The sequence below is a fragment of the Theropithecus gelada genome, chromosome 9 (genome assembly GCF_003255815.1).
Source record: "Theropithecus gelada isolate Dixy chromosome 9, Tgel_1.0, whole genome shotgun sequence".
NCBI lineage: Eukaryota > Metazoa > Chordata > Mammalia > Primates > Cercopithecidae > Theropithecus > Theropithecus gelada.
The window spans coordinates 97,475,330-97,497,124 of record NC_037677.1 but is presented as its reverse complement, the minus strand read 5'-3'; the positions used below and the strand labels follow the sequence as shown (position 1 = coordinate 97,497,124).

Sequence of the window (21,795 nt, the reverse complement as noted above, 5' to 3'; positions counted from 1 at the left end):
GAGACAGGGTCTCACTTTGTTGCCAAGGCTAGTGTCAAATGCCTGGCTTCAAGTGATCCTCCCACTTCAGCCTCCCAATGTGTTGAGATTACAAGCATAAGCCACTGCACCTCGCCAGCACAACACTGGCCCATTTGATATTTGGTAATGTTGGTATCTTATGAATATGTTATAGTGTTGCCAAGGTATAATGGTTAAGTTCCACTCCAACAAACAGAGCTAACATTTGCTGACAATCTTTTCAATATGACATGGTTATAAGACCATATCACACCCCTCTTTCTGGTATATATGGGAATTCTTATAGCAAAATCAGTTTGTGACTTTTTTTTTTTAAGAGATAGGGTTGGCCAGGTGCAGTGGCTCACGCCTGTAATCCCAACACTTTGGGAGGCCGAGGCGGGCAGATCATGAGGTCAGGAGATCCAGATCATCTTCACTAACATGGTGAAACCCCGTCTCTACTAAAAATACAAAAAAGTTAGTCGGGCGTGGTGGTGGGCGCCTGTAGTCCCAGCTACTTGGGAGGCTGGGGCAGGAGAATAGCGTGAACCCAGGAGGCAGAGCTTGCTGAGAGCTCATCCAGCCTGGGTGACAAAGCGAGACTCCATCTCAAAAAAAAAAAAAAAAAAAAGAAAAAAGAGAGGCTCTTGCCCTGTTGTCCAGGCTGGAGTGCAATGGTGGGATCATAGCTCACTGCAGCTTTGAACTCTTGGGCTCAAGTAATCTTCCCATCTCACTCTTCTGGGTAGCTGGGACTACAGGTACTTGCCACCACACCTAGTTAGTTTTTGTTTTTGATTTTTTTTGTAGACACAGCATCTTGCTATGTTGCCTAGGCTGGTTTTAAACTCCTAGGCTCAAGCAATCCTCCTGTCTCTGCCTCTCCAAGTGTTGGGATTACAGGCATGAGCCACCACACCTGGCCCTATTTTTTTCCTATAGGAACGAGAGAACCATTAATAGAGATTCATACTTAATTCTTTGAAAAATTATGCATCTTAAATTTTAGAAATGTATAGACATAAGCACTTCTCTCATATATACTTGGTTGAGAATGTAAATGAACACTTTCTGGGATGAAAATGTGGTAATAGCTATTTAAAATAGTTAAAATTTGAAATATTTATAAACTTTGATCTAACAAGTCTACTTCTAGGAATTTACCTTATAGCTAGGCTTGAAGAAGCGGGCAAAGATATATGAATAAGCATGTTCATATTAACACTATGTGTAATCACAAAAAACATACTGTTTATCAATAAAGGTTTCAAAATACTACAGTTATTAGACAGAAGTGCTAATATTTGATTTTTTACATATTTTTTGAGACAGGGTCTCTCTCTGTCACCCAGGCTGGAAGGCAGTGGCATGACCACAGTGCATGGCAGCCTTGACCTCCTCGGGCTCAGGTGTTCCTCCTGCCTCAGCCTCCCAAGTAGCTGGGACTACAGTTATGTGTCACCATGCCCGGTTAATTTTTTTTTTTGTAAAGATGACATTCTGCTATGTTGCCTAGGCTGGTCTTGAACTCCTGGGCTCAAGCGATCTGCGTGCCTCGGCCTCCCAAAGTGCTAGTATTACAGTTGTGAGCCACTGTGCCCAGCCAAGCGCTAATATGTTAAAGAGGAGGCTGGGCGCAGTGGTTCACGCCTGTAATACCAGCACTTTGGGAGGCTGAGGCAGGTGGATAACTTGAGGTAGGAGTTTGAGAACAGCCTGGCTAACATGATGAAACCCCATCTCTACTAAAAATACAAAAATTGGCCAGTGTCATGGCATACACCTGTAGTCGGAGCTACTCAGCAGGCTGAGGCAGGAGAATCGCTTGAATAGAGGAGACGGAGGTTGCAGTGACCTGAGATCGCGCCACTGCACTTCGGCCTGGGTAACAGCAAGACTCTGTCTCAAAAAAAAAAAAAAATTTTTTTTTAAAGAGGAAAAAAAGGAAGTTGCAAATGGTACTAATACTATGATTCCATTTTTGTTAACATAATTTAGTATATTTTATGTAATATATTAGTAAATTGTGAAGAAATTTACAACAGGGCACTGGATTGTAGGAGTCTTTCAGTTTTTACTTTATATAAGTTTTATAATAATCACTCTTGAACTCCGGGGCTCAAGTGATTCTCCTGACTCAGCCTCCCAAAGTGCTGGGATTACAGGCATGAGCCACCATGCCCAGTTACTGACTTTTTTAAATCATAAAAATTTATAGCCAGTGCGGTGGATCATGCCTGTAATGCCAGTACTTTGGGAGGCCGAGGTGGGCGGATCATGAGGTCAGGAGTTTGAGAGCAACATGATCAACATGGTGGAACCCCGTCTCTACTAAAAATACAAAAATTAGCCAGGTATGGTGGCAGGCACCTGTGATCCCAGCTACTTGGGAGGTTGAGGCAGGACAATCGCTTGAACCTGGGAGGCAGAGGTTACAGTGAGCTGAGATTGTGCTAGTGCACTCTAGCCTGGGTGACAGAGCAAGACTGTCTCGGAAAAAAAAAATTTTTTAAATAAAATACAGGAATCATGTAAGAACATTACAGACAGATGACTATATTAGCTTCTAATCAGGAGAGAAAACACTTTTTTTGAGACAGAGTTTTACTCCTGTTCCCCAGGCTGGAGTGCAATGGCGCGATCTCAGCTCACTGCAACCTTCGCCTCCTGGGTTCAATCAATTCTCCTGCCTCGGGCTCCTGAGTAGCTGGAATTACAGGTGCCCACCACCACGTCCGGCTAATTTTTTGTATTTTTAGTAGAGACAGGGTTTCACCATGTTGGTCAGGCTGTCTCAAACTCCTGACCTCAGGTGATCCACCCACCTCGGCCTCACAAAGTGCTGGGATTACATGCGTGAGTCACTGCGCCCAACCACAAACACAGTTTTATACATAATAGCATTTATAAAAACATAAGAACTAGTCTTTTTTCTATCATGTCTAGGAAATACTATGTATTTTATTTTATTTTATGTTTTTGAGGTGGAGTCTCCCTCTGTTGCCCAGGCTGGAGTATAGTGGTGTGATCTCAGCTCACTGCAACCTCTGCCTCCTGGGTTCAGGCAGTTCTCCTGCCTCAGCTTCCAGAGTAGCTGGGATTACAAGTGTCTGCCACCATGCCCAGCTAATTTTTTTTTTGGTATTTTTAGTAGAGACAGGGTTTCACCATGTTGGCCAGGCTGGTCTCGAACTTCTGAACTCAAGTGATCTGCCCGGCCTTGGCCTCCCAAAGTGCTGGGATTACAGGCATGAGCCACCATGTCTAGCATAAGTTTTTTTTGTTTTGTTTTGTTTTGTTTTGAGATGAAGTCTTGCTCTGTCACCCAGGCTGGAATGCAATGGCATGATCTTGTCTCACTGCAACCTCCGTCTCCTGGGTTCAAGCGATTCTCCTGTCTCAGCCTCCTGAGTAGCTGGGATTACATGCATGCACCACCACGCCTGGTTAACTTTTTGTATTTTTGTAGAGATGGGGTTTCACCCTGTTGGCCAGGCTGGTCTTGAACTTCTGACCTCAAGTGATCCACCTGCTGCACCCTCCCAAAGTGCTGGGATTACAGGGGTGAGCGACCATGCCCGGCACATCCAGCCTAAGTTTTAAAACAGGAATTGGAGTAGTTAAGATATGAAATATAAGGAATTAAGCAAGAATTGCCCCAGGAGTATGGGAAGAATAGAATAATTCAAAATGAAAATCTGAATATTAGAAATGCATTTCTAAAGTAGCCTGCCTCACCATCAGTTTAATTTTGAAGGCAAATGTTATTTCTAAAGGAACAAAAGGGGAATGGCAAAAAGATGGGAAGAAATGAGCTAAAAGCCGTCGCATGGCAGATGCAACTGATAGCAATAACTTAAGCATACTCTGAAAATGAACCTATGGTCTAAGAAGAATGTGTAACTGGAGTCCCAAGCTAAACAATCCGGGAGAGTCCAACGTGGAGTTTCACTCCTTACCTATGAAGGACATCTGAACCCTCGGCTCATCCCTTGGAAGGCCATACGGGATGGAGGCCCTTTGTTCTGGGTTAAATGGAGGTTGCTAGGTAAAGGGTGCTAAGTGAAAATGCTATGTAAACTGCATGGTCTCTACAGATGGTAGCAGTTCTCCTGTGTAGCCTGTTGCCACCTGAACTGCCATTTCTACTGGAGTCAATATGGGTCCAGCACACCACCAGCCCATTTGATATTTGGTGATGTTGGTATCTTATGAATATATTATACTACTGCCAAGGTATAATGGTTAAATTCCACTCCAACAAATAGAACTAACATTTACTGACAATTCTTTTCTTTTCTTTGTTTTTGAGATGGAGTTTCTCTCTTATTGCCCGGGCTGGAGTGCAGTAGTGCAATCTCAGTTCACTGCAACCTCTGCCTCCTGGGTTCAAGCAATTCTCCTGCCTTGGCCTCCCGAATAGCTGGGATTACAGGCACCCACCAAAACGCCTGGTTAATTTTTTTGTAGTTTTAGTAGAGATGGGGTTTCACCATGTTGGCCAGGCTGGTCTTGAATTCCTGACCTCAAGTGATCCACCCGCCTTGGCCTCCCAAAGTGCTGGGATTACAGGTGTAAGCCACAGCGCCCGGCCAACAATTCTTTTCAATATGATACGGTTACAAGACCACTATCACGCCCCTCTTTCTGGTATACATGGGAATTCTTATAGTAAAATCAATTAGCTTTTATTAAGTTTTCTCCTATAAAAAGCATGCTCACTCATTCCATCATCAGTAACACCTATTTAAAAACAGCAGCAACAACACTAAACACTACCTACCCGTTGTCCAGAAGAAAAAGAATGAGAACAACTAACTTCACCGACTAAATGAAGAAGAATGTAGGTCAGGTAATATGCCTGTTAGAGAAATGAATAAAATTAACACCTATGAATTAGCTAGCATAGATGTCATTCCAATTTACACATTAGGAAAGTTGCCCAGGAAGGATAAAGGATACGTTAAAGTTAACCCAGCTGGTCAGTAAGTAAAAGCCAAGCATCTAAACTAGGCTTTCTAATTTCTAACTTAAGTGCATTCTTTTTACCATGATTCATGACCTCATGACTGCCCTAATAAAGGGCTACAAAAAATACTCTTGGGAGCAAATTACCAACAATCATCCTTTTACTCACATTTTCAACTCTCAAATTTATGGAAGAATTTCATGACAGCGATAAATTAAAAATATCATTTGCTTTAAAATTATGTTTGCTAGAATGTATCTAGTGTCCCAATCCAGAAATGCCTATATTATCAACCTATGGTTAGGAAGCTGATATCAGTTATGCTTCTATGTACTCTTTGAGACCTCCTAGCATTGGATACCTGCTTTTCAAGTTCTAAATGTAGACTGTCATCAATAGTGCCATCTGGTTGTTCAGCCTTTTTCTTTAAGACCATTTTCTTTAACAAATCAGAAGGCTTCATCTGCACAAGATAGCGATGTAGGACTGATACCTATCAAAAGAAAGAGGAGACATTGAACAAACCTAAATAATACAGTTGCTCTTTCTTAGGCTATTTTTTCCAGTGTGTCCTCTTTCATTTTGTCCTTTTATTATAGCTTTCTTTACACTTGAACAATATTCATTTTCCCTTTATGTAAAACCCCTGAATTGCTTAAAAAAGGATTTTAAGTGGCCAGGCACGGTGGCTCACACCTGTAATCCCAGCATTTTAAGAGGCCGAGGGAGGTGAATCACCTGAGGTCAGGAGTTCGAGACCAGCCTGGCCAACGTGGAGAAACCCCATCTCTACTAAAAATACAAAAATTATCTGGGCGTGGTGGCACATGCCTGTAGTCCTAGCTACTCGGGAGGCTGAGGCACGAGAATCACTTGAATACGCAAGGCAGAGGTTGCAGTGAGCCAAGATCGTGCCACCTCACTCCAGCCTGGGTGACAGAGCAACACTCCGTCTCTCAAAAAAAAAAAAAAAGTAAGGGATTTTAAATTAGAGATTTAGTACTTGTAACTTGGGATAAATGCTTAGGAGACCAAATGATACTATAACAGAGGCCACAGGGAATGCTTTCTCTGTTAAATTATTCAAAAGTCAACAAAGTTGACTCTGTGGTTAGAAGTCATTGAATTCTGAGAAGAACTACAAGAAGTTGGGGTAAAAATCGCAACTAGATTGTAACTTTAATATCAGTTAGTGAGTTTGAGGGTTAATTATTCATATAATTATTTGGTTAATTATTCTATTTTACATGGGCAAAAAAGGAAAAAGTAACAGAACAACAAAAGTTAGGAGAAATGGTAGAAATCCTAACCCCGGATCTTTTTCGAAGGCAGTAAATATCATTGAAAGGAATGGGAACTATCTGCTAATTACCCTGGTAGCTCCAGCACGATCCCCATATATCTGGAATCAAATCTACCTCAACTCTACTAAAGCAGAAACCAGCTGTGCCCATCAATCTCTCCATCCCCCAGCATCTTCTGCATGCTTCAGTTACTGTTCTTACCACACTAACCCACAAGAGTTGGTTAATTTTGTTTCAACCATTAGATTATGTTTTCAAGGGCAGCCTCAAATCTAAATCTTTGTTTTGCTTTAATTCCTAAGACCTGGTGGCATACCTTGTACCAAATTGCAATTCAAACAAGAACAAAGGGACATCCAGATCAGGTTCTACGGTGAGTTTTTTTCTTTTTTTTTGGAGACACAGTCTCGCTCTGTCGCCCAGGCTGGAGTGCAGTAGCGTGATCTCGGCTTACTGTAAGCTCCGCCTCCCGGGTTCACGCCATTCTCCTGCCTCAGCCTCCCAAATAGCTGGGACTACAGGTGCCTGCCACCATGCCTGACTAATTTTTTTGTATTTAGTAGAGATGGGGTTTCACGGTGTTGGCCAGGATGGTCTCGATCTCCTGACCTCGTGATCCGCCCACCTAGGCCTCCCAAAGTGCTGGGATTACAGGTGTGAGCCACCGTGCCTGGCCTAAGGTGAGTTTTCAAATCCAACCAAGGGCAGCCCCATTAGTGCTATCAATGTTTGTAAAAAGCCTTCAGAACTTCTGAGAGAGGGACTTCCGTAGGACATTTTTTTAAATTAAAAAAATTCACATATATATATTAAAGACAGGGTCTCCCCATGTTGCTTAGGTTGGACTCGAACTCCTGGATTCGAAGGATCCTCTGGCCTCAGCCTCCCAAGTAGCTGGGACTATAGGTGTGTGCCACCACTACCCAGCAACAGTTGGACATGTTTGTCCACATTCTCATATATACATGATATATTCTTACTGAACAAGTACTAGAGGGCAACTACATTTAAGCTCTATGATCTAAAAAGACTCATTTTAAAACAGGTTAAAGATGCAATCAATGTACAATGGTTTTGCAATTTCTAAGCTTGCGATAAAACTGCTAACTTAGACAAGCTGAACTAATTCAATAAATGAAATCATATTCATGTAATTCCACATTATGATTTTCCCAGTAGTTTCTTTATACATTAATTCACATCTGATTGTCCACAACCATTCTATGTGGTGGAGGGTGCAATACTATCTCCATTTCACAGATGAAAAAACTGGACCTTGTTAGTTAAGTGTGCTAGAGATTACATGAACAGTATCATGCTTGAGAGCTGAGCTCTGACCCCAGGACCTTTGACTTAGGGTTCATCAATTTTCCTTATACCTCTCATTACCTCTCCCATTTATTAAAAATAAAAATGTATTTATTTATACCTGCAGATTACTGGCATTAGGAACATCTTCATGTTTCTCATCCAAAAGCTTTGAAATAATCACTAGACTGAGGCACTGTCTCAGTTGCCTAGAATTAGAAGTTAAAAGTATTTAGAATGTATTTTAATTAATACTGCTTGAAAAGCAAATGAATGAGTCAAGAGGAGCTCTAGTTCTAATTGGAAATATAGGCAATGTTTCAAGAGAAGTCTGTACAGGAACATATAAGCTGTTATAGAACAGTAAAATTTTCATGTAAAATATTTGTACATAAAACTTGAATTATCTGAAGCTCAGTAAATCATTTAACAGCCTTATCTTTGACCCTGATGATTTACTGACAGAAAACCTATTTTTTTAACTGATGAAATTTATTTTTACTAAAGCAAAAAAAAGCTGATTCATTTATTTTTGTGGAATATGTCATCTGTATTAAGGTAACAGATAAACTAAAATTAAAAATAAAAAAATATTCAACTTGGGTGACAGAGTGAGACTCTGTCTCAAAAAAAAAAAAAAAAAAATTACATAACGACCTGAGTTAAGAATTAGAGTAAGAAAGAATCAGGCTATCAATGCCTTTTCTCACAACTGAATACGAAATAAACATCTCTGATCTAACATTCAAAGAATGATGAATGGAAATAAAGAACCAAGGCATTTCATTAATCTAAAATTATAAAATTTCTTAATGTTTAATTCTCACTTTTCAATACCTTCCACGTGATGTCCAATTAGGGACCAGCTGTACTAACCACAGAAGGTTGTGGGGATGACTCGAGAGTTCATTTATGCCCAGACAGAGTTCAGGCACCTGAAAAAAAAAGAACATGTAAGATTTCTTTTCAAACAGAACAGTAAAATCAAACACCCAACAGATCATCTACATCCCTTCTTGCCATAATGGAAGCACTAGTACAAAATAAGGGCACACATTTTTAGAAATAGCATGGAGTCTAGAATCTGCTAAAATGTACACAATACACAGATTGTTTTACTTATACTAGCTTAAATGGACTGAACAGATACATTTAGCAGAATTTCACTTGGCTTTTTTTTTTTTTTTTTTTGAGACGGAGTCTCGCTCTGCCGCCCAGGCTGGAGTGCAGTGGCCGGATCTCAGCTCACTGCAAGCTCCGCCTCCTGGGTTCACGCCATTCTCCTGCCTCAGCCTCCCAAGTAGCTGGGACTACAGGCGCCCGCCACCTCGCCCGGCTAGTTTTTTGTATTTTTTAGTAGAGACGGGGTTTCACCGTGTTAGCCAGGATGGTCTCGATCTCCTGACCTCGTGATCCGCCCGTCTCGGCCTCCCAAAGTGCTGGGATTACATGCTTGAGCCACCGCGCCCGGCCGTGGCTTTCATGTTTTGTACTACATCATATCTTTAAACAGTCCTTCTTGGAAGGATAAACTGATCTAAACATAAATGTGTATCAGAGTTGTACAAGACTATATATATTCCTGATTTGGGATTTCTTGCACTTTAGGGATCCTATTTCAGTATTTTTAAAAGCCTAACACCTGGCTGGGTGTGGTGGCTCATGCCTGTAATCCCAGCACTTTGGGAGGCCAAGGAAGGTGAATCCCTTGAGGCCAGGAGTTTGAGACCAGCCTGGCCAACATGATAAAACCCTGTCTCTACTAAATACACAGAAATTAGCTGGGCAGGGTGGCGTGTGTCTATGGTCTCAGCTACTTAGGAGGCTGAGGCACAAGAATCACCTGAAACTAGGAGGCAGAGGTTGCACTGAGACAAGATTGCATCACTGTACTCCTGCCTGGGTGACAGGAGATGCTGTCAAAAAAAAAAAAAAAAAGCCTAACACCCCCCAAATATGTATTACCATTGTGTATCAATTTTTTAAAAAGCCTAACATTTGCTTCAAAATAATCTGATGAGCAGGGAAAGGAAATATAGGGTCAGTTTTACATTAGACAAGATTATGTCTCAATTATTGAAGCAAAGTGATACTTAGGAATTTATTATACTCTTTGCCTTACTTCTGCCTATTTTAATTTTTCCACCAAAAAAGACTGAAAAATATAATTTTAAAAAAGTCCTAACAAAAATTATACATGTTCATCCTCCATATGGTTGCAGAAGTTCAACTCAAATTCTGGTTGTAGGTATGACTCACTCCGTCATTTCATTTAGGTCTCTGCTCCAAGGTTATTTTGGAAAGGCCTTTCCCTGACTGCCTTATATGAAATAGCATAGCATCCAGTCTTGCTGTACTCATGTCCTGCTTTATTTTAATTTGTAGTACTTAACTACTACCTGACATGATAATATAATCAACATTTACTTGTTTATCTAACCCTTTGACTAGGACAAAGGCCCCATGAAGGCAAAGGCTTTGTCTCTTTCACAGCTCAATCTCTAGCACCTACATTAATGCTGAGTCCACAGGAAATCCCCAATAAACACATTTTTGTTGGATAAAGAGCTGAAGTTTTAGAAAAAATTTAATTATCATGAATTTAAATAATACAGCTCCAGCAAACAGTCCCTTCCTCAGTTCATTTTTAATCTGCCAAAGATCTTGAGTTTAGAAACAGTATTAATTCCATATGCACTATGAGTCAAATTGTAATGCTATATAAAAAATGAATAATGAAGTTTTAAGTAACATTACCTTTGTGTTCCAATCTCTGATGTTTTTCATCAGGTTTATCAGGAGGCTTTGAAAGTCTACTAGAGGAATCTGTTTCAGCTGTTTTTCCAAACTCATTTTAAATAACATTAAAATCAGCAACATTATTTCACGATCCTGGTAACCTTCTGGATGTATAGATGTACACAAGCCTAGAAACTGTTTAACATAAATGCACAGACAAAAATATTTTAGAAGGTATATTTTATTTTTAGGGTTTTAATTATAAACTTTTTGACAAAAGACGCAAAAAAGAACTATAAAGAAAACAAACATCAGATGTCTAGACAAAAGAAGGCAAGAACTACTCCACGTTAATAGTTGAATTAAGTGGCATTTTCTTCTCCATTTTCCATTTTTGAGATTTTCTTAATGGTTCAGTATCACTGATTCAATTCAGCAACTAAAAATGTTTCACACTGTCATTAACTTTTTTTGACCTTCTTTTTTTTGAGACGGAGTCTCACTCTGTCGCCCAGGCTGCAGTGCAGTGGTGTGATCTCACCTCACTGCAACTTCCACCTCACAGGTTCAAGTGATTCTCCCGCCTCAGCCTCCCCAGTAGCTGGGATAACAGGACCTGCCACCATGCCCGGCTAACTTTTTTTTTTGTGATTTTTAGTAGAGACAGGGTTTCACCATGTTGGCCAAGCTGGTCTCGAACTCCTGACCTCAGCTGATCCACCCGCCTTGGCCTCCCACAGTGCTGGGATTACAGGCATGAGCCACCGTGCCCGGCCTCTGCCATTAATGCTTGATCACTAAATTATATTGTAAGACTTCTTTCTTCATACATCCTACTTATAAAAAACTATTGGTTTCAAAACTATTTAATGATGTAACTGACCTAAAGTTCCTGTTCATCACTAATATTAAAACAACACAAAAACAGCAAAAACAATCTTTAATACAAAGATTATTGCTAAGAAATTTCAGAGACTGGAAATCACCTGGTAAGAAACTAGAGTTTTTTTTTTTTTTGAGACAGAGTCTTGCTTTGTTGCTCAGGCTGGAGTGCAGTGGCACGATCCTGGCTCACTGCAAGCTCTGCCTCCTGGGTCCATGCCATTCTCCTACCTCAGCCTCCCAAGCAGCTGGGACTTCAGGACCCCATCATCATGCCTGACTAAGTTTTTTTTTTTTTTTTTTTTTTTTTGAGACACAGTCCCACTCTGTTGCCCAGGCTGGAGTGCAGTGGCGTGATCTCAGCTCACTGCAAGCTCCGCCTCCCAGATTCACACCATTCTCCTGCCTCAGCCTCTCGAGCAGCTGGGACCACAGGTGCCCGCCACCACACCCAGCTAATTTTTTTTTTTTGTATTTTTAGTAGAGACGGAGTTTCACCATGTTAGCCAGGATGGTCTCGATCTCTTGACCTTGTGATCTGCCCGCCTTGGCCTCCCAAAGTGCTGGGATTACAGGCGTAAGCCACTGCGCCCGGCCTGTATTTTTAGTAGAGATGGGTTTTCACTGTGTTAGCCAGGATAGTCTCGATTTCCTGACTTCGTGATCTGCCCGCCTTGGCCTCCCAAAGTGCTGGGATTACAGGCGTGAGCCACCGTGCCCAGCCGAGATTTTTTTTTTTTCAAAAAACCATTAACCACAGACTAAATGGTTCTAGCTCTGAGCCAAAGACACACAAAAGTTTTTTCCTACCTTAACCACATTTAAAATGTTGGTTTCAGGAAGTGTTGAAAAAATTGGCTTATAAGATGAATCTTCACTTTCTTTTCCCCTTGATGTTGTCTGTGTTTCAGAACTATTGAGAAGTGAGTAAAGCAATGTGAAGTTAGGCACAAAATATATTACTCACTTCAAGAAATACTGGGCTACTTTTTAAAAACTATGTTTTATCGAGGTATAATTTACATACAATAAAAGGAATGTACCCATTTTAAGTTTTGATAATCATATATACTAATGTAACCACCATCCAAATCAAGAAGTAGAACATTTCCATTCCCCTCAAAAATCTCTTTATGCCAAATCCAAGTCAATCTGCTATCCCTGACTCAAGGCAAACACTAATATCATTTCTATCATTATGCATCAGTTTTCTCTTGAACAAACTACGCTTTATATGGTACTATCCTCATTGCTCTTGGTGTTAGAGAGCTATGTAGAAGATGGTTCTGACTAAAAAGAATTCATAATAGGTAAAAGACTCATAAATGGCCTAAAGAAACTGCTATAGCAATATATAGAAACAATTCAACGCACTCTACTTCTAATTGTCAGAGGTTATCAGTGAAGATTCATGAAAGAGGAGATGCATGAACTTCGCTTTCAAAAGATAGACAACATTTTAAATTTTTTGAAAAAACAATACTTTTACATGCTTTAAAAAAATCAAAATATATTAAGGTACAGTATGCTGGGATAAACTGCCCTCCTAGCTCCGTTCTTTATAACTACTCGTTTCTTCCCTAAGATAATTACTACAAGTTTTAGTCCTTCCTTCCATTGGCATTTTATGTATAAACAAACAAATACGAATATATGTCCCACTGTGGTATAAGAAGAAATACATTTGATCTTTGTCCCCAATCCCTGGCACAGAGCTCCTAAAACCTCTGGAATGTCTGATGAGGTAGGAAGAGCCTCTTTTGTTATTTATAATAATCCCTTTTTAACCATACCTAAATTTATGCTAATAAAGTGACTCCTGGAGGATGGGGGCTGGTTGCCAGAGTTATCAACCATGTGACTAGAAGGCTGAAACTTTCAGTCTCACCCAGAGGGGTTAAAGATTAAGTTAATCACCAATGGCTAATGCTTTATTCAACCATCCCTGTGTAATTGGCCCTCCAAAAATACCCTAAAGTTCAGAGAGCTTCTGGATTGGCTAATGCATCAAGATGATGAGAGGGTGGGTAGGGTGGAGTGGCTCACACCTGAATCCCAGCACTTTGAGAGGCTGAGGCAGGCGGATAGCCTGAGCCCAGGAGTTCAAGATTCACCTGGGCAATACAGCAAAATTCGACTGGGGGTGGTGGCTCACATGTAATCCCAGCACTTTGGGAGGCTGAGGCAGGCAGATCACCTGAGGTCAGGAGTTCGAGACCAGCCTGGGCCAACATGGTAAAACCCCATCTCTGCTAAAAATAGAAAAATTAGGCGGGCATGGTGGCGGGCGCCTGTAATCCCTGCTACTCGGGAGGCTGAGGCAGGAGAATCGCTTGAACCTGGGAGGTGGAGGTTGCAGTGAGCTGAGATTGCGCCACTGCACTCCAGCCTGGGTGACAGAGCAAGACTTTGTCTTTAAAAAAAAAAAAAAAAAAAGGCGAAACTCTGTCTTCTCTATTAAGAAAGAAAGAAAGAAAAAAAAATGATGGGAAGGTGGAGTACCTGGACAGGCCAGGGAAGTTCCATGCACTCCCATCCCCATGCCTTGTGCAATGTATCTCTTCCATTTGGCTGTTCTTGAGTTGTACCTTTTACAGCAAACCAATAATAGTAAGTAAACTGCTTTCCTGAGTTCTGTGAGCCATTCTAGCATATTACTGAACATAAAGGGGAGGAGGACTGTAGGAACTCCCGATTTATAGCTAGTTGTTTAGAACAATGGGAAGTCCAGACTTGTGATTCCATATGAAGTGGTGGCAGTCTTGTGGGATTCAGTCCTTAACCTGTGGGCTCTGTGCTAACTCTGGGTAATTAGAACTAGAATTGCATTAAACTGTAGGACATCTAGTTGGTGTCTACAGGGAACTGGAGAAATGACAATGTGTAGAAAACCTATACATTTGATGTCAGAAGTGTTGTGAATGTAGATGAAACATTTTTTTACCCTTTATCACTCCCCCTTCACTTTTAATACAAATGGTAGTATATTATATACCTTTGTACCTTCCTTTTCTCACTCAGTAAGGTATCTTGGAGATATTTCCACAGCTACATGTGAAGAACTTATTTTTTAAAATAGTTGCTTGGTACTTCTTTGCGCCCCTTTCTAGTTGTATAACCTTGGGCAAGTTACTTAACCTCTCCGTGCCTACCTTACTTGTAAAATGGAAATGAAAACCTTACTAGTATTTGTAGTAACTACTAAGTGAGGTACTATGTGAATGAAGCCCTTAGAACAGAGTCTGGCACACAGCAAACACTATATAAGGGCTAGCTATTATGATGTGGAGGGACAGCAGGCAGACCAATTTGATTAGAAAGCTGACAACAAAACAGAAAACAGGTCAGGGTAAAATCGTAAAGTCTTAAATATAGGGTATAAAGGTTTGAGAATAGTAGAGAGTGAGTTCCTGCAACAGTGAAAAGAATATCTTACAGGTGGAAAGGCCCTGGAGGAAAGATTTTTTGCCAGGCTAGGCAGGAAAAGAGAATCTGAATTAGACTGACACAGGAAATGAAAAGGAACTAATAGATATGACATAGGTGGAGGAAAAGGAATGTAGGGATGTGATAATTGAAGGGATACAGAACTGAAGGTTAGAATGTATTTAGACTTAAATTTTAAGTCTATGTACCTAGCAGAATAATGGTCAAGAAAAGAACTGTACTAGTATCCTTTAATATCTGAATTTTCTCTATCTAAATATTTATTCTGACGATCTGCAAACATTTTCACTCTACATCTACTATTTGTATAGATAACTTGCCATGATAAATATGCATATACACACCGGCAAAAATGGGTAAGCTGTGAGTCCTGGTTAAAAAAAGAACAGTGATGGCCAGGTGCAGTGGCTCATGCCTATAATCCCAGCACTTTGGGAGGTCAAGGTGTTAGGATTGCTTGAGCCCAGGATTTTGAGACCAGCCTGGGCAACATAGCCAGATCCATTCTCTGTGAAAAAATTTAAAAACATTGGCCAGGCATGGTGGTGTGTGTCTGTAGTGCCAGGGTACTCAGGAAGCTGAGGTAGGAGGGCCACTTGAGCTCAGGAGTTCGAGGGTGCAATGACCCATAACTGTGTCACTGCACTCCAGCCTCAGTGACAGACCAAGACCTCATCTTGTGGAAGGGAGGAGGGAGGGAAGGGGAAGGGGAAGGAGAAGGGGGGGAAGCGAGGGAAGTGAGGGAAGGGGAAGGGAGGGAAGGGAAAGGAGAGAAGGGAGGAAAGGGAAGGAAGGAAGGGAAGGAAGGGAGGGAAGGGAGGGACAGAGGGGAAGGAAGGGAAGAAAAGAAAAGAAAGAAAAGAAAGAGAACAGCGAGTGGGGTAGGATCTTAACAAGTTCAAGCCAGGCAGTGGCTCATGCCTGTAATCCCAGCAGTTTGGGAAGCTGAGGCCAGGGGATCGTCTTAGCTCAGGAGTTCCAGACCAGCCTGGGCAACATGGCAAAACCCCGTCTCCACAAAAAATAAAAAAATATTAGCTGGGCGTGGTGGTGAGTACCTGTGGTCTCAACTACTCGGGAGGCTGAGGTGGGAAGATCACTTGAGCCTGGGAGGCAGAGGTTGCTGTGAGCTGACATTGTGTCACTGCACTCCGGCCTGCACAACAAAGCAAGACCCTGTCTCAAACAAACACACACACACACACACACAATTTCCAGACTCATGCTCATGTTGTTTAAACAGGCATTTTGTTACATAGCACTCATTCCTTCACCAGATCACTTGTGTTAAGTTTGTGCCCATCTTTACTCACCACTATACAACAGTGACTATAGCCACCACCACTGTTTATTTCCACTACTGTACATGCTCACTACAGTAAGAAAAATTCAAATTGTTGTACACCACATACAAAATTACCACACACTACTGAGTTCATTAAATGTTAAATAATAAAGTAGCAGTATGTTAAATGTTTATATTATGCAGAAATATGTGGTAACTTTTAAAATATAAGCGTTTAAGAACATTCTTGTAATATTTAGGGGAAATAGTTGGGATTTTTGGATGGGCTGGATAAACATTATTTTTCCTATTCAAAGTGATGAAACATAGTCTCTAGCTGAAATGTTGCTATCCAATATATTTTCAGATGCAGATTACATCTGAGTAACCAGGGATCCTATACGGAGTGGAAACAGAATTTTCATAATGTTTAAGTGAATATATTCAACTTTTTCCTCTTTTACTTCCTTTACCTTTCCATTTTTATTCCCTTTTCTGTGATCAGTCTATTCATTTCCTCTGCCCATTTTTCTAATAGGTATTGATCTTTTTCTTATTGACTTGAAATTAATACTTTGTCCGTAACCAGTTTCCTTTTTTTTTTTTTTTTTAAGATGGAGTCTCACTCTGTCGTCCAGGGTGGAGTGCAGTGGTGTGATCTCGGCTCACTGCAACCTCCGCCACCCAGGTTCAAGCGATTCTCCTGCCTCAGCCTCCCAAGTAGCTGGGACTAAAGGTGCGTGCCACTACACCCAGCTAACTTTTTTGTATTTTTAGTAGAGACCCGGTTTCATCATGTTGGTAAGGCTGTTCTCGAACTCCTGACCTCAAGTGATCCGCCTGCCTTGGCCTCCCAAAGTGTTGGGATTACAGGCATGAGCCACTGTGCCTGGTCCCCACCTTCTTTTTTTTTTTTTTAAAGACAAGGTCTCAGTCTGCCACCCAGGCTGTAGTACTGTGGTGTGATCACAGCTCGCTGCAACTTCCAATTCCCAGCCTCAAGTGATTCTCCTGCCTTGGCCTCCCCAAATGTTGGCATTACAGGTATAAGCCACCACACCTAGCCCAGTGTATCTTTTAACTAGTTACACTTCACATATCTGAAGGTTATTGATTTCTGTTTATTATTTTTATACCCAGACACCCACACCAAATTTTCTTAGTTATTTGTCATAGTTTTTCACCCAAGTCTTAGGCTTCTATGTCTAGATTAACTCACATCTACAAATAATCTTTCAGCAACTCCTTTCCAATTTTTGTATCTCTTGTTTTTTGTCTCTTGTCTAATTACTCTGGCCAATACTTCCACCAAAACAATGTTAAATAACAATGGAAAGTCTTGTAAAAAGAAAACAAAACTTTTATGAGAATATTTCTATTGTTTGCCTGCTAAACATGATGACGGCTTTTAGATTAAGACAGATGTTAAGAATGTATCTAATTCAAGATTGATCTCAACTTTGAGAGATCTTTTTAAAAATCAGAAATAAATATTAAACTTTAGCTATAATTATAGGTAAGTTGTACGAAATGGTATTTTTGGAGTTAATTATGATGAGAAAACTTACACTAGATAGTCTTCATTAAAGTCTGGCTGAAGATTCTCCAGGGGAAACAAAGATCTAAAATCAATCCCCATATTGAAAAACACAGCTGCTATATCAGACAATGATGGGATCCAGGGCCAAACTGGTGAGTCACTGAAGGTATCTAATTAACAGAAGAAAACATTTCATTCTAAATCTGTGGTCTACAAACCCACATTTGCAAGGTGACAGTCTGCATGTGAAACATGAATAATTACAATGGTTTTATACAAATGACAGCTGCTAATTTTATGCTAACAATATAGTTATAGGTTGATCATAGGAATTATAGATTTCCAAATAAAATGAAGAAAATGACACAAAGAAAATATCTGAGAGTGATGGATAAAAGGGTGTAACTCAGAAGGAAGTAACACGTTTTAAAATGGCTGGAAATACCACTGGTAAAATCCCAACTATCAATAACACAGGAAGATTTTTTATCATCTTCATTGCCTTTATAGTCCCAATCCCCAAGACAGATGAAACAGGTAAACCACCATGCTTCTTTTATTTTTAAGGGCTCTCAAAGATGAGAAAGCAAATGTTACACCTTTGCAGTGGATGCTTTCAATATGCCTTACTATATTATCAGTATAATACTGCTGCTTACTAATAAGCCAGTTAAACTTAGTTGGCTACGTAAGTTTGGAACCATTTCCATTTATCAAGCAAAGTAAGCCATGATTTGGTAAATAGTAGGTGAGGGCTTCCACTTGCAAGATCTTTTTTTTTTTTTTTTTTTTTTTTGAGACGGAGTCTCGCTCTGTTGCCCAGGCTGGAGTGCAGTGGCCGGATCTCAGCTCACTGCAAGCTCCGCCTCCCGGGTTCCCGCCATTCTCCTGCCTCAGCCTCCCAAGTAGCTGAGACTACAGGCGCCCACAACCGCGCCCGGCTAATTTTTTGTATTTTTAGTAGAGACGAGGTTTCACCGTGGTCTCGATCTCCTGACCTTGTGATCCACCCGCCTCGGCCTCCCAAAGTGCTGGGATTACAGGTGTGAGCCACCGCGCCCGGCCTTCACTTGCAAGATCTTATACTCTTTTCTCAATGCAAGTAGGAAAATTCAGATACTCATTGTTTAACTGAAGTTCCATTTCATTATTAAAGACTTTTGAGGTCGGGTGAGGTGGCTGATGCCTGTAGTCCTAGCACTTTGGGAGGCCGAGGCGGGTAGATTGCCTGAGCTCAGGAGTTCGAGACCAGCCTGGGCAGCATGGTGAAACCCCGTCTCTACTAAAATACAAAACAATTAGCCGGGTGTAGTGGTATGTGCCTGTAGTCCCAGCTACTCAGGAAGCTGAGGCATGAGAATTGCTTGAACCAGGAAGGTGGGAGTTGCAGTGCTGAGATTGTGTCACTGCATGTTAGCCTGGGCGACAGCAAGATTCTGTCTCAAAAAAACAAAAAAATGACTTTTGATTAGAAAAATAATTTTATATTCTATATTTCCAAATATACTAACATTTAGCAATATGAAAGATACCATGTAAATAGCAACCAATAATACACACTGTAAATCGCAGTAAGTTGATATACTTACCATTTCTAATAGTTATTTCCATCAGTGTACTTAAAATCTGCACTGACACAATACAGTCTGTATGAACTGACATCATCTGTCAAAAGCAGAGAAATGACAGGGTATTAAGAAGGAAGAAAACACAAACATTCATTATTTGCTAGGCACATATAAAGTTGCTTTATGTGGGCCAGGTGCAGCAGTTCATGCCTGTAATCCCAGCACTTTGTGAGGCTAAGGCGGGCGGATACCTTGAGCTTAGGAGTTTGAGACCAGCCTGTGCAAGATGGCGAAACCCCATCTCTACAAAAAATACAAAAATTAGCCAGGTGTGGTGGTGCACACCTGTAGTGGAGGATTGGTTGAGACCAGGAGGTGGAGGCTGCAGTGAGCCATGATCGTGTCACAAAAATAAAAAATAAAATAAAGGCATTTTATGTGCATTTAAGACTAATGATAGCCTTGTGAAGTGGTACTCATTACACATATGAGCAAATAGATTCAGAGAGATTAAATATTCTGCCCAACTGATATAAATGATATGTGGAGAATGTGGAGTTTTAATTCTAAAGTCAGAGCTCTTTACATTCTAACATGCTGCTTTTGTTTTTTACAACTGTCATTTATAATTAGACAAAACATTTGAAACTATCAAAAAATGTCTTTTTAGTAAACAGCATGACATGAAACCAAAAATCCATAAAGGAAAAGGCTGCAGGCAAAAATCAAACCACAAATTAATAAGATACGAATATACAAAATAATATACCAACATAGTTTTTCAAAGATGCTCAATATCACTAGATCAAAGAGATGTAATAAAAATAGTAAGATATCACTGATTGGCCAGGCCCGGTGGCTCACGTCTGTAATCCCAGCACTTTGGGAGGCCAAGGTGGGGGGGTCACGAGGTCAGGAGATCGAGACCATCCTAGCTAACATGGTGAAACCCTGTCTCTACTAAAAATAAAAAAAAAATTAGCCGGGTGGTGGCAGGCGCCTGTAGTCCCAGCTACTCGGGAGGCTGAAGCAGGAGAATGGAGTGAACCCGGGAGGCAGAGCTTGCAGTGAGATTGCGCCACTGCACTCCAGCCTGGGCGACTGAGCAAGACTCCGTCTCAAAAAAAAAAAAAAAAAGATGTCACTGATTGACTTCTAAATTGCAATGATCAAGAATACTGATACTACCCTGCATTCATAGGAGTACTGGAAAGGAGGAAAGTAGTCTTATGCCTCATGTGAGTGCAATTTGGTTAAAACTTTTAAACTAGGGCCAGCTGCAGTGTCTCACACCTGCAATCTCAGCACTTTGGAAGGCTGCAGTGGGAGGATCATTTGAGCCCAGGAGTTCAAGACTGGCCTGAGCAACATGGCAGGGCCCCACCTCTACAAGAAATTTTTTTAAATTAGCTGGGTGTGGTGGTGCATACCTATAGTCCCAGCTACTTGAGGGGCTGAGGCGGAAGTATCACTTGAACTCGGGAGGCTGAGGCTGCAGCAAGCAGTGATTCATACCACCGCACTCCAGCCTGCGTGGCAGAGCGAGACCCTGTCTCAAAAAAAAAAAAAAAAAGCCCAAAAAATCCAAAACAACTAATTGGTAATATTTATACGAAGTTATTATTTTATTTTATACTTTCACCCAGTTAGTCTTTTTACATACACGAATTTAGATGCAAATAGCATGCCTGTAACGCCTTTTTACATACAAGAATTTAGAGACAAATAATATATCTTTGTTTTTTTTGAGACGGAGTCTCACTCTGTCGCCCAGGCTGGAGTGCAGTGGTGCAACCTCGGCTGACTGCAACCTCTGCCTCCCAGGTTCAGACGATTCTCGTGCCTCCTCCTCCCAAGTAGTTGGGTCTACAGGCCTGTGCCACCATTAGGCTAGCTAATTTTTGTATTTTTAGTAGAGACGGGGTTTCTCCATGTTAATCATGCTGGTCTTGAACTTCTGATCTGAAGTGATCCACCCATCTCAGCCTCTCAAAGTGCTGGGATTACAGGCTTGAGCCACTGCACCTAACCTCTGATATAACTTTTTTTTTTTTTTTTGAGACGGAGTCTCGCACTGTCACCCAGGCTGGAGTGCAGTGGCGCAATCTTGGCTCACTGCAATCTCCACCTCCTAGGTTCAAGTGATTCTCCTGCCTCAGTCTCCCAAGTAGCTGGGATTACAGGCACCTACCACCATGCCTGGATAATTTTTTGTATTTTCAGTAGAGACTGGGTTTCACTATGTTGGCCAGGGTGGTCTCAAACTCCTGACCTCGTCATCCGCCTGCCTTGGCCTTCCAAAGTGCTGGGATTACAGATGTGAGTCACCACGCCCAGCCTGACACTTTTTACAAGACAATTTTTTGGGAACAAAAATCTCAAGTTTAAAAAATTTTTAAATCATTTAACAAGGTAATTTTATAGTGCATTTGTAGACGAACACATATTGTATTTCTATTGTTATCTTTTTCATTTGCTTAGAAGCCATAGATTATAATACATTTAAATTTAAAGTGTAGCCGGGTGCAGTAGCTCACGTCTGTAATCCCAGCACTCTGGGAGGCTGAGGCGGGCAGATCATGAGGTCAGGAGATGGAGACCATCCTAACTAACATGGCGAAACCCCGTCTCTACTAAAAATATTTAAAAAAAAAAATTAACCGGGCGTGGTGGCAGGCGCTTGTAGTCCCAGCTACTTGGGAGGCTGAGGCAGGAGAATGGCATGAACTCGGGAGGCGGAGGTTGCAGTG

At 41.1% G+C, this 21,795-nt stretch overlaps 1 protein-coding gene across 2 annotated transcripts in view; it reads right to left on the bottom strand.

Annotated features, from left to right (window-relative positions):
- Window positions 1-21,795, bottom strand: part of SLF2 (SMC5-SMC6 complex localization factor 2) — a 53,478-nt gene that overhangs the window by 9,127 nt on the left and 22,556 nt on the right. For both annotated transcript variants that reach the window (XM_025397231.1, XM_025397230.1), the window contains exons 10-17: window positions 19,067-19,142; window positions 17,506-17,647; window positions 12,016-12,118; window positions 10,342-10,518; window positions 8,422-8,519; window positions 7,706-7,793; window positions 5,334-5,465; window positions 4,787-4,864 (exon numbers count right to left, since the gene is read on the bottom strand). In XM_025397231.1, coding sequence (XP_025253016.1) covers window positions 4,787-4,864; window positions 5,334-5,465; window positions 7,706-7,793; window positions 8,422-8,519; window positions 10,342-10,518; window positions 12,016-12,118; window positions 17,506-17,647; window positions 19,067-19,142 — 894 coding nt within the window. The remainder of the gene's footprint in view (window positions 1-4,786; window positions 4,865-5,333; window positions 5,466-7,705; window positions 7,794-8,421; window positions 8,520-10,341; window positions 10,519-12,015; window positions 12,119-17,505; window positions 17,648-19,066; window positions 19,143-21,795) is intronic.